This window comes from Passer domesticus, chromosome 6 (genome assembly GCF_036417665.1).
Source record: "Passer domesticus isolate bPasDom1 chromosome 6, bPasDom1.hap1, whole genome shotgun sequence".
Taxonomy (NCBI): domain Eukaryota; kingdom Metazoa; phylum Chordata; class Aves; order Passeriformes; family Passeridae; genus Passer; species Passer domesticus.
Window position 1 is genome coordinate 35902013 of NC_087479.1, and position 13040 is coordinate 35915052.

Sequence of the window (13040 nt, forward strand, 5' to 3'; positions counted from 1 at the left end):
GCATTGCTGCCTTGCTAGTGATGATTTCTCTTCTGGCCCAGGAGAGCTGAGGATCACTGGTCTTCTACCAAGCATCACGGTACCTGAGGGAGGGACTGCTCAGCTTCATTGTACAGTGACTGGCAACAATGTGAATATAAGGTGGTCAAGGTGAGCAAAAATGAGATGGAAGTTCCCTTTCCTTCTCTTCCCAAACCTCACAATTTACCCTCCAAATATTAGTGCAGGGTGTCTGCCAGGTATGGCAGAGACCACAGTTTTCAGCCCCAACTAGTGTCACCTACCCTTTCTTAAAACAACTTGGATGTTACCCAAAAATCCTGGGCAAGATCCCTGTGGGTTGTGGGGGTCATCACGTTCATGTTCCAGCCAAATAAGGAGAAAATCAGATGTTAAACTAAGATTTCATGGAGTTCAGAAGGGCTCTGTGCTGGAAAACTAGTGACATGAAAATAACAGTAATGAAAATGAGTAATCAGAGGAAAAACTTTAGTTGCTTTTTAAAAAAACCCTCTGCCTAATTGTGACAGACATTTTAGGCCCTCTTTTCCCAGCCTCCTGTTGCAACAGTTCTCTCCATTTACTGTCAATGGCAGCAAAGGAGATTTAGAAGCATTTTAAAGTGAAAAGCTGTGTCCTCTTATCATGATAGTTTACCAGGAAACTCTGAATTTTCAGAGTGCAAGTGTTTAGTAAGGGTTGTTTTTCTGTTTGAAAATAATCAGTTCTGCTTTGGAGCCTTCTTACAAACTATCCAGAGAGATGGATGGGTAAATGTTGAAATTCCAAGGGTTAGGGCTGAAATGGGCCATCTCACACACAGAGCTTTTCTTCTAAATTTGGTATTTGACCTAACAAAATGATGCATGTTTCGGAGTTGGAATGAAACCCTTTCCAGTGAAACAAATTTCTTTCATTGGTAACCAGGAGTTCACAATTCAGGCAGTTTTCCTGCTGGGCACAGATTATTCCAGGAGGAACTGAACAGACACAATCTTGCTGGTTTTTTTAACCAAACTTTTAAAGGGAGAGGAAAGAGGGCGCATTGTTCACTACCCTGTATGCTCATCAAGCAATATGTGCTGCTATCAATGCCAGCCAAACAAGTACTGCCAGACCACAACCTGGAGAGAGGGAAAGGCACACTGGATTTTCTCTTAGTTCCTCAAACCTCAAGAATGTGTGCTAGCAATGTCTTTGCACAGAGCACACAGACTCAGCTACCTCCCACGCAGACACTGGGCAATGGATGCAGACTCACTCAGGCTCATGTTACCACCCAACTGCAGGGCCAGGTTGTGCAAAAGATTTCTTCCTTCCTGCTGAACTTGTAAAAATTTACCCCTTTCACAGAACATCCTTTTCCAAAGAGCACGGGGAACTCCTTTAGCACCCATGGGTGGCAATAGTGAAATATTTTGTTTTTTACCACAGGAACGGTGTTCCCATGCGGGGGGATGGCCACCACATCCACCTATCCCAGGATGGAAGCCTGACTATCAGGAATGTCCAAGAGGCTGACGAGGGATCCTACACATGCAGTGCCTACAGCAGCAGCAGCTCAGTCAGTGCCAGCTCGGAGGTGAAGGTGATGAGGAGCCGGCCTAGCAGTGAGTACAGCCCAGCCTTCCTGCTTCTCCCAGCCTTCCTGCTTCTCCAGCCTTCCTGCTTCTCCAGCCTTCCTGCTTCTCCCAGCCTTCCTGCTTCTCCCAGCACAGTGCAGGGCCCCTGGCCACTACTGCACCCGTTGTGTGTGCCAGTCCAGCACCAGCCTCGGGCTTTGGGGAGCAGCAGGAGCCTCTGCGTTGTGCTGCCTCAGGAGCTCTGCTTTCCATGGACATAAAAGCAGGATGCTGGAAACACCCCCTAACCAGGCACTGGGAACCTAATTAACTTCCTGAGGCCAAAATGCCATAGTTGCTTAACCAAATAGTTGGCTGCATGATTTGTAGTTGGACTTTGGACCCCATCCAGCTATCTTTACATAGAGGCTAGGTAGAATAGTCTTTCCTCTCCCTGGAAACTGCATTTTCCTCCTGTATTTCACCAGAGGTGTCTGTTTTATCTTGAAACTCATTGTCTCCATCTTGATGTTGGACTAAATTTAGAACTGGTGGGGTGGAGGAAGAGGGAAAGTGCTGTCTTTTGGGATGGAATAGCAGTCCGAGGATAAATTTACAGCTGGTTCACCCTTTGCTTGGCTGCAGCTATTGTGAGTCACATTGTGGACCCGAGCAGAGAGTGCGTGGACCAGCCCCACCTTGCCAACTGTGACCTGATCCTGCAGGCCCAGCTCTGTGGGAACGAGTACTATTCCAGCTTCTGCTGCGCCAGCTGCGCTCGCCACCGCCCCCAGGGCAGCCCCCCGCACCCCCGCGGGTGACAGCCACCGCCACGGTGACCAGTGACAGGACTGCAGTCTCAGCTCTGTGCTTTTACTGCATGGGACAGTTCCAGGACCTCTGCCCTGCTGGAAAGCCCGAGAGGGTGAATTGAACAGCGTGTAGTGAGTGTAAATGCTCAAAGGTGGGAGACCCACCACCCTCAGGTTTATTGTAAACTCTTTTTCCCCTGTATGCCTTGCTGTACCTAACCCATCTCTTAAGAGTAGTTGCTGTCATTCACAGAAACCAGATGATAGTAGGGATGTAAGGATGATGTGACTAGAGGAGGCAGATGACCAGCATGAAAAAGGAAGAGACCAATTCTTCGTACAAGCCAGAGAGAAGTGCTCTTAAAAATAATATAATCTCTGAAGTGTTTGAAGATGGGCCTGAACCATTTCAACTGAAGCACTAATGAGCCATGAACATTTGTTCCTCCAATGAGCATTGCTGAACAAGTGCTCCCGGGGAGCACTTTCCATCTAAATGCAAAGGACTCTGGCCACCAGAAATAGCTTGATGCATATAAAATTAGTGTTCAGGTCCTAGGAGATTACTGGCTCTCGGGATGCAGCTGTAATGTCATGATACTGTAGCTGTTTTATTCCAGCAGTCCTTAGACAAATTTCTGGTAGGGTCAGTTTGGTTTCTACTTGGCTGCAATCAGCTTTGGAGTGAAATGCAGAAAAGCAAGGCTTTGCAGAAAGCTTAATAGAAAATAGAAAACTGCTTTTAGCCCTTCCTGAAGGCTAGGGGTAATTTAGATGACTATACCAACACTGTTACCTGTCCTGAGCTGCTGCAGTTTAAATAGCACTCATTCTAGGAAGGCTCAGCAGGTAATCTTTTTCCCCTGAGCTGGAACTGTGCTGTTCTGACGTTGTGTTGAGTTTGGGCAGGGGCTAATAATAAACACATAGAAATACATGCGTAGGAGCATTTCACTTGCCAGAACAAACCTCCCAAGGATCTGCTCTAGTCTCAGTTAAATCCAGGAAAGCCTGGCTCTGCATGTGGCCTGCCTGGACTGATACCTGCTGCTACAGGCTAACAAGTTAGGACTTCCAGATGCAGAGCAGCTGTAGCTGAAAACATCCTTCATTTCAAGATCAAAATTGAGTGTCAACAAGTGTGCATCTGAGGCTCTGAAAATCTCAGGCATTAGGGGTGGGGAGGTGAGATTATATTATGATTATATCATGTTAAACCAGAAAAGGCCTTGGGTGTCTTCAGTATCTCAAAATGGAATTACTTTTGAGCAAAAGGATTCTTTTACAGCCTCCATACTACTGTTCCACCCTAGCATCAGCCCTGACAGTCCTCTTCTTCCTCATTCTAGACATGGATGGGTTGATCATAATTATTAGCAACATTACCCATGTATTATTTGCATAGATGTAGGTATAAACGGGTGTGTAGATGTTGGTATTTTGGTTGGGGGGATGGAGGATTGGGCTTTTTTACTTTTGTCTTCTGCTTGTGTTACTTTAAGGCTTTTAAGAAATGCAGTTAAATCAGCACAGGTGTGGTTCAGGACTGAACACGCTGCTCTAGGATGTGAACAAACGGCAAAGTCTGCAAGCAATGCAGTACAGGAGAGACAGGTGACAGTCACAGTTATTTGGGGCTGGGTCCTTCTTTGGTCTGATAGATTCTGTTTGCTAGGAGAGACAAAAATACTTATTTTGCATTTAAGACCCTTTAATTTGATTAGGGAAAAAATTCCTCTGCTGGAATGCAGGGCAGACATTACAGTAAAAGGTTTGAAATCATTGGATATTTAAGAACAATGAGATGGTCCTGAAAGCATCCACTTGTGTTTGTACGTTTTTCCATGTAACATCTCAGACCACCACCAAAATTTTTCTCTGTGTGTCTGTATGGGATATTTTACCATTTTAATATATGATACAATTTTTGCCTTTGGAGACCAGGGGCTAATCAGAGACTCTGTAAATTCCAGTCATTTTGAAGCCCTCTCTGTTCCACGTGTGGCATCAAGGGGTAGTCAGGAGCATGGTTGGAAGTGGATTGTGGATGTGTCAGGCCTTTTTGTCCCACAGTAAGTAGCCAGTTCCATAAAATCCCTAAGATGTCAGAGGCTTTATTGTTAGAATATTTAAATATTCTGTGTAGTCAGCTGTCATTATGTAAGATGGGGCCAGGAAGTGCTTTCTCCAGACTCCTGAGGGCTGTAACAGCCCCGTGCCTGCTGATGGGCAGGACTTTAACACTGGAAGTGCTTTGGCTAGTGGAGTGGAGAGTTTACACTGACTTCCTTTCAGCTGCACAACCATGGCACTAAGGGTGGGAGTGACAGGCAGGCAGCTCCCTGCTGTAAATCCGTGTCATCAGGTTAACTAAAGGGTCTTTGCATTTCTTCTGACAAGATCAGCTTCTCCCTCTCTGTAGTACCACTTAATCACCCACTCAAGGTTTACTTTTTTATGTGAGAATCAAGATGTTCGTTTTCTTCCCTAAACAATGGGTTGTAGGAAGTGCTTATCTCCAGGGCAGGAGAAGGGTGTAGCTATACTGGGCTATTTTCAGCTTCATCTTGGGGCCCTTACTGTGAAAGATATATACCTAACTGCTTTCTTTCCTACTATAAATGTTTATAAATACTTGTTTGCTTTTTGAACGCTGAAAAAAGCATTGACACCAACTCAAATCCCACAGGGAGTGTTTGCATCACTATTCATACCATACTGAACGCAGGTAAGAATCTGTAATGTTACAAGTTGTAGTTTTCTAGACTATCACTGTAAGACTCACTGTACTTGTTTGAAAATGGAAACTGCTGGCAAGCTCAAATCTGAGGGCTAACAAAGGGAGTGTTTCTTCCCCTTCAGGTTATGGAGTCTGACTTTTTTCCCTTGTGTCTAAACTGACGTGGTGCCCATAAGAATGTGGTAAGAACCAGTCACACTAACAGGGCAGATATCAACTCACTGGAAGAACAGAAAAGAGGTGACCATACACCATCATCTCATATGGCTCTTTCTAATAGCAGGGGAAAGAAAGAGTCTTCCTTTTTGCCATTACTGAATGTTAATGAATTGTCTCTTTGTAAATATTCCATGACAGAAAATACAGCCCTGCAAACCCAGAATCTGATGTTTTCATTAAAGGCCTCTATTTTAGAGCTTGAAGTGTTTATGTATCACAAGGATAGTTTGAAATTCAGTGTTAAAGTTCAATGCAACCTAACAGGTTGTAGAAAATGAGATGTGTTAAGATATTATTCTTAAGCTGCTAGGTCAGCAAGTAGTGCTCATCCACATCCACCTTACAAGACAGAAGATACCCAGAAGGGCAAATGCTGAAACTGAGTTAGGGTGAGAAAGAATTCTCTCGCAGACAGTGCTTCTACCACCAACATTTATTTCTGTTAAAGCAGATTATAAATCATCAGTACAAATATATATAACTTACATTTGCTTGTAAGGCCAAAGTTTAAAAGTAAAGTTAAAATGAGATGGTTTTCACAAGTCACCAGAGGCAGAACCTGGACCAGCTGCAGCCTTAACCACAAGGTTTCACAAATCAGTGGGAAAAAATAAAACCAAAGTTAAAAACCTCTAAGAACTACTGACAGACAAACATAAAATGGTTTCCCAGGCAGCCCCAGGATGTAGATATGATGACAGTAAGTTGTCACAGTAGTGTTAGAACCAATAGATTAAGACAAAGAAACTGCAGCAATATATGAAAGGAAAAAAATCCATACTATATAGAATATGTAGACTGATTCCAATAAAAAACAGTAAATTCTCCCCATGGTTTTCAAACCATGACAATACTGTTCTTTAATTTTATTTATTTAAAACTACGATATAATGACTTATTGGTTGTGATTGTTGTTGCAATATGCTACTTACAATGAACAGATACAAGAACAAGCTAGAGCCCCTTTTTCCACCCCCCCAATATTACTTACTATAAGAATCAGCGATAAATCAATCTTATGTACAATTTCTTACATCCAACCCCCTTGTTTTTTAACCTTTGGCAAGATTACTTACAACTCATACAGCTTTTAATATCCAACTATTTAAAATATTCTAAATGCATAAAAATAAAGATTTTGGCTTTACTTTATTCTTTACATATAATATTCACTTTGTTACTCAAAATGGAAGCTCAACTTTTTCCACAAACCTAGCTTTTGCTAAGGTGACAACATCCCACCCATATCCACCCCCCACCCTACCCAATTTCTCCCTGAGGGGGAACATCCAGGGCTTGCAGGGCATCAGGAGGACACAGGTACAAACATCTGCCTTCCTTTCTGTGAGATGATTGATGTTTCTGCAGAACAGGCTTTGGGACTGGGTGCCATTCTTCGCTCCATTTGACTTCCAGCTTTCCAAGAGAGGAGGGAACGCAGACTGGGGTGGCTCCAGGATTCCTTTTAAGAACTGCACATTAAATTCTCTGTGTGTTTCCATCCTCTCCATAATTGCTCCCTCTTTCTAACCCATTTTTGTTCGAAGGGACCGTTGGGATTATCAAAGCAAACTGATCAGAAAGAGTCCCCTCTGCTCCCTTTATCCCTCTAGCCTAATGTACAATTTCCCGCCCCGCCCAGGAGCGCTCAGAGTTCGATCTCGAATGTCTTCTGTAGGTCGCTGGAGAAGGGGTTGGTGGGGGAGGGGTTGGTGCGCTGCTTGGCCTTGCCCTCCAGAGCTGCCCACTGCGCCTCAAAGGGGTCGACCTGCGGGGCGGGCGCGGGCGGCTGCGAATGCTTGTCCTCGGCAGCCCATTTGCCGCCCTCCACGCCGTTGAAGGCGGCGGAGCCGTTGTGCTGCGCGGGCGGGTGGAAGAAGGGGCTGGCAGTGGCGCTGCTGCTGCTGCTGTCGTACTGAGGGGCCGACTGCTGCTTCACCAGGCTGGGGGACTGGTGCGGGTGGGCCGCCGGCGTGTGGCTGGCAGTACCAAAGACGTTGGCCACCATCTGGGAAGGTGTGATCCCAACCACAGGGACACTTGGGGCTGCATAGGTCATCCCATTTGCTACAGCATAGGGCTGAGCTGGAATAAATGCTGGCTGCATGGGCGGTACCACACCCACCGGCACAGGCTGAGGCGCAATGAAGGTGCTGACTGGGAAGGCTGGTGCTGACTGGGAGGCTGGAGCTGCTGGAGGAGGCTGGAGCAGTGGCTGTGGGGCTGGGGCTGAGGTTGGCTGCTGCTGGGCTCTGACAGTCTTTGAGACTTCTTCCAACCAGCGGTCTGCCTCTGAGGGAGTACGTCTGTGATTTCCTTGGAAGAGACTCGGTGAGGCCGCACCTGAGGAGGTGCTGCTCCATTCCGTGCCTGGGAAGGAAAGCATGGGCAAGTCACTAATATTTCCACTCCTCATCCTTTTATTGGTTAGAAATATTGGAATGTGTACACAAGAACACACAGGCCTCCTCCTGACATGACTGAAAGATGCTCCCACCATTGGAAGTATCTTTATGCATCCACTGTACTGTTCTGTTCTAGGAAGACATTCTTCAAGATGAAGTAGACAAGCACTTCTTCACTTAAGTGCAGATTTAGGGGTTTTTTTTTCTTCATAGCAGGCATCTAAGACTTTAGGGGATGCAGGAAAGCTGCTGCCTGCACTCATAACTTGGTGGCAATGATCTAGTCCATAATCACTAATCCCCCTAATTGGGAAGTATCAGTTTCTGAATGCACAGCTCAGGACTGGTAGACTTGGAACACAAAGGTCTAAGAAACTGTTTTACAGACAAAGTCTGGTGCTCTTACAAGGCCAAGCAGAACCTACTATTTCACTAGCGAAGTTTCTAGTTTCTCTCGTGGAGTGGGGCTTACACCATGACATGAAGTAACTCAGACTGCAGCCTTCTAGCACATGTGCCCACATGGGTGACCACTTCACCTTACACAGTGCAGACAAGGCCTGGAGGGACAGACTAAACTTACTAAACAGAAGAAATGAACCTCTAAGCCATTAAGCAACCAACTTATCCCTCCTTACGTACATTAGTGAAAAGAACACAAAAATTATTTTGAGTACACACAGATTCTTTTCCTTTTATGCACACAAACTTGCATACAACTTCATTACTTCCTTTTCAAGCACTGATTTTATAAAATGCTGCCAAAGTAAGAATCAGTCCAGGTTACAGACCTAGCACCAGCAAGTTCATCGCTTCCCTCCATCCACTCGTGCAAAACGCTACTACTTCCTGCTTTTGTTCCTGTTCCTTCCATTTGCCATTAAGTGGCACTGACAATTGTCTCAGGGGCTCAATTATGCTTTTGATCCAAGTTCTTATAGCAATGCACCGGATCTACTTCCAGTCTTACCAGCGACCACGGCTGCAGCTCCAGTATTAGCAGCAGGAGCATGAGCCCAAGGATTGGTTTCACGAACTGGCATAGCTGTGGACACTACAGCAGCTTGGGATGGTTTAGCAGCAAGCACACAGAAGGCAGAGGCAGTGCCATTAACTAAAATGGAGCAGACAACATCAGTGCGATTAATTCATGCAAGGCATGCACGTGACTGGAGTATTAGTGGGCCAGGTCATACCTATCCACATACAACACTTTTAGACACTTCCACATGACAGGAGTTTGTGTAATTAGCCAAACTGGACTGACAGTCAATACAGGCAGTAAATTTCATTTCACCAAGCCAACACTTGTTAAGAGAATCATGGGATGGTGGATTTTGATGTCTGTTAGGAGGCCTTGAGTTCTGATGACTGACTGAAGTTAAATTTGTTGTTTCTATACGGAAGAGATATGGCTCACCAGTAGTTATTGTACAGTTAATTTTAGATTAAAAAGAACACTTGGTAGATACAAAGTAACAAAAACTACATTTAACATGGAGAGGTTCTTTTTTCACACAACTTCTATAAAAGCATAGCAGTGAAATGAATACCAATGGCTGCTATGAGTTCTATAGTTGGCATTTTTCCACACCTTATCTAAGAATTTGTGTAAAAAAAAGTCATCGTGGTGGCACAAAATCCCTTCCCTTGCAAGATTTGGTTCCTATGACACACTCCTATGCAGTTCAGGAGGCAGAATGATAAAATAACCATTACCTCAAAGCCAGTTCCTTTTAGAGGTAACTATCGTGTGGTAGGTGCATGAACTTATTGTTAAAAACAAAACCACAGAAAAATTAAACAGACACGATGAATAAAGCAGGATGCATTCACCCAAAATACTGGTAACAGGACTTGCACAAGAAATTAAGACCACATGTTACTAGAAAGCAACATTATGTGCATTCAAGCCTCATCCAGCACCCAAAGAAATCACAAACCTTGAAAGGCAGGAGACTGTGGTGCAACTACTGTCACTGGTTTTGTCATGGGGGCCGAAGAGAAAGGATCTTCTGATGGTGTGCTGAAAGCACTGGTGATCTGAGAGCACAGGGCACTAATGCTGTCTGTTTCCCCTTCTACCTCTGGGACTAAAATGTAAACAGAATTAATTAAATTGAAAGTTTAAAGGATACAGAAACAATTTACAACTACCAATGTGAAATTGAAATATAATTAGTTCCCTTATGTCCTACATGTTCTTGCTACTGATTTGCATGACAGCTTTTTTTTTTTTTACATTAGTGTTGAAGATCTGGCCTGAAATAGAACACCACATTAATGTATATTGTGATCAAGTCAAGAGGGCAAGGAGATCACTGTTCCAGATTTAAAGGATGCTCAGAAAAAAAAAGGGTTTTCTACAGTTTAAGTAGAGATCTAAATCTTTCAGTACTGAAGTGCTAAACTTCTCAAGGGTTTGGCTCTAAGATTTGGCATTCTATGAAATGAAAATACTTATACTAGATTTAAGTGTTCCAACAACATACTTGTACAGTAACTAGATGAACTTTAAATGTACTGACAGCAATGCACAGTCTAGAGTCAGTGTTGATTGTTCCAGTTCAGTGGTAGCTGAAATCCCCATCTCCTGTGCTAGAATCATAAAAGCAAAAGCTGAATGCTCAGATAAAATGGATGCTCAGTTTTAAACAAAGCATCAGTGGATAATGTAACATCTGGAGTAAAGCTGCCAGCTCACCAGATGTTGTCATTATTACTAATGGCAGTGTTTTCCAAAAGTACCAATCATCAGTCCGTCATTGCACAGAACTGACATGAGCAGGCATCATCAAGCACAAAATAGTGTAAGAAACATAAAATGTCTGCACACAACATGCACCAGATCTAAAATTCAGGGGGAGGCATGCCCAAAAATTGATTCTTTGAGGGATATTCCAATACAGTGCATGCAGTGGGACAGTAAGCAGCACTGGCAGTGGCATATATGGGAACATGCATCAGAAATGTCCTGAATCATGAAATATTGAGATTCTGGTGTGCTCAGTGACTATCACTACTGAGCAGTGCACTATTACTGTAAAACTGATTGGCTCAGTGCTGGTCTTAAAGCACAGGTCACTAAACAAGGATTATGAAAGAAATCAGACTAAGTATTTTTGTTGGGTTTGCCTTTGCCACACTTATTTTTACTTCAAAGCTTAGAACCCTAAAACCAGCTCTGTTGCCAAGTGAGAGTACAACTGGCCTGAAGGACAACACCTAGCTAAGGGAACTCAAGGACATTGTGCAAGGTAATGAGCACCCCAGGAGTTTACGTTGGAATGACTTTTAGAAAACTCCACTATCATCATGTGAAAACTGTACCATGTAATACTGATACAGCCAGCTGTACCACCTAAACAGGTAGGTTCTCTTGATGAAAAGTGAAAAGCAATTTCATTTCTCTCAAAAAGAATTCAGACAGGCAGAAGGACAGACTACAGAAGAGCATCACATGATCCCAAGGCAAGTGGTTAAGGCCTTGAAGGGATTTGTGTCTCAGGATGCCCTGACAGTAAGTGGAAGAACTGGTTCAGTGACTCAGAGGGAAGAGCCAAACCTACTAATTCACCAACACCCATTCCTGGAACACTCTAAGCTGTGCTCCAGTACTTCAGGTAGCAGTCAGAACTGTTTTCTGCATGTGAACCCCATATTTGAAATTCTTGCCTATTCCCAAAGCAGAAATTTTCTGACATGGTGATGTTTGTTCATGATAAATGATCAACATGAAGCGGGAAGAAGTATTTACCAGAAAATAAGGAGTTACTTGAAGCCACAGAGAAAGAAAGAAGGAAGAGACGATTTAAAGCAATGTTTCACTGGAGCCATTTGGTTTTACCTGAGTTTTTCATGGGAAAATCAGTCTTCCTTTGCACTGTTGAAGGCAGCTCGTTTATTCGCAAAGACAACTGGCGTTTAAAAGGAGACATCTTTTGGCTAAGGGCAGGGAAGCCCCTGAAAGACCCTTGCCTGGCAAGCTGCTCTATGGGGGCGTGCCGCCGTGGGATAGCGTGGGGGTTGCTCATTTCTTTATCCAGAGAGGCAGCAACTTCAGCAGTAGGAGAGGTTGGTGAGCCAGAAGAGGGGGCAGTATTGTTTGGTGCAGCACCTGGTGCTACTGTTTTCACTTCTGTTTCAACTGCTGGAGGAAACAGAGTGAGGTTAGAAGAGTAAAGCAAAGTACTGTTCAGCTGCCTACCTGTACTCCCAGTTGTTTTGAAAAGAGAAATTGCAGGAATTTGCATAACTAGTACTCTTGCAAATGAGTTTCTAGTAGCAGAGCAGAAACACAATTTCTCTATACCTCCATTGTCTTCACCACATCACCTGACACACACCAAAGCCCCACAGCTTTCTAAGGCAAGTCACTCCCCAGAAAGGATGGCCTCACATCTGTATTCTTTCTAGCTGCTCCTGAGATCCCAGCTCTAGAAATACTTGCAATTAATTTATGGTTAAGACTGAAAATTTGAGACCGTTACTTTGCCTCACGCGGAACCATGGACAAAGTATTACTACCAACTGTATGAAGCGACCTAGGGCAGCACAACTTAGCAGCAGCAGGGAACAGAACACAGCTCCAGGACCCTCTTTTAACAACCACCCTCCCAGCCCTGCAGAATTAGCAGCAGCAGCCAAACACACGGCACAAGCTTTAGCAGGCCAAAGGAGCAGCAGCACTTAACAGGCTGGGCTGCAGCTCCCAGCTCCCCCAGGAAATACATCCCAGGTAGAGGGGAATGTGCTGCAAGGCAGATTCAGCCTCTCAGCTGACAGGCCTTGCTAACACCAGACACATTTGCAAGGAGTTCCTGTGTCACTCCTGTACTGAATTTAGCTGCAATGTTACTACTCAGTCATGAGTTAGATGCAGTGGAAGCTCGTCCAACTTAAAGTCAGCTGCTTCATTTTGCAGGGCTTTGCATAGCACCACAATGCTCCTGTCAGACAGGCCTGTTGGCAGAAATGTAGGATTAAGATTTGTTTAAATCATGACACTTATGATTAGAATTGCAATGGGGAGATTTTTCCTCTAGGAAAACTCTTTCTCACTCATATATGAATTGGCTTTGGGGGCAACACAGCTCCATCAACACAGAAGGACAAAAGGAAATCTCACTATCATGGTATGAACTCTCTTTTTACCTATACCGTTTTCCAAATATTTTAGAAAAAGCAATGACTTTTATTTTTTTTTGACACACCAGCAGAGTCTGGTAAAAGTCTGGTAAAGTGAGGAGTCAGACTAGAGATTTCTGAGGAGCTGGAATGGTAGGAGGAACTAATTATGTTG

At 44.2% G+C, this 13040-nt stretch overlaps 2 protein-coding genes across 18 annotated transcripts in view; one reads left to right on the forward strand and one right to left on the reverse strand.

Moving 5' to 3' along the window:
• Positions 1-5962, forward strand: part of PAPLN (papilin, proteoglycan like sulfated glycoprotein) — a 50220-nt gene extending 44258 nt beyond the window's left edge. For all 3 annotated transcript variants that reach the window (XM_064424467.1, XM_064424468.1, XM_064424469.1), the window contains exons 25-27: positions 42-150; positions 1435-1610; positions 2208-5962. In XM_064424467.1, coding sequence (XP_064280537.1) covers positions 42-150; positions 1435-1610; positions 2208-2383 — 461 coding nt within the window. In that variant the 3' untranslated portion in view covers positions 2384-5962. The remainder of the gene's footprint in view (positions 1-41; positions 151-1434; positions 1611-2207) is intronic.
• NUMB (NUMB endocytic adaptor protein) overlaps positions 5752-13040 on the reverse strand; it is an 89735-nt gene continuing 82446 nt past the window's right edge. For 7 of the 15 annotated variants that reach the window (XM_064424485.1, XM_064424484.1, XM_064424478.1 and 4 more), the window contains 4 exons: positions 11586-11888; positions 9682-9831; positions 8709-8852; positions 5752-7703 (listed from right to left, as the gene is read on the reverse strand). In XM_064424485.1, coding sequence (XP_064280555.1) covers positions 6982-7703; positions 8709-8852; positions 9682-9831; positions 11586-11888 — 1319 coding nt within the window. In that variant the 3' untranslated portion in view covers positions 5752-6981. The remainder of the gene's footprint in view (positions 7704-8708; positions 8853-9681; positions 9832-11585; positions 11889-13040) is intronic. The other 8 variants (XM_064424492.1, XM_064424489.1, XM_064424487.1 and 5 more) reach the window with 4 other exon arrangements.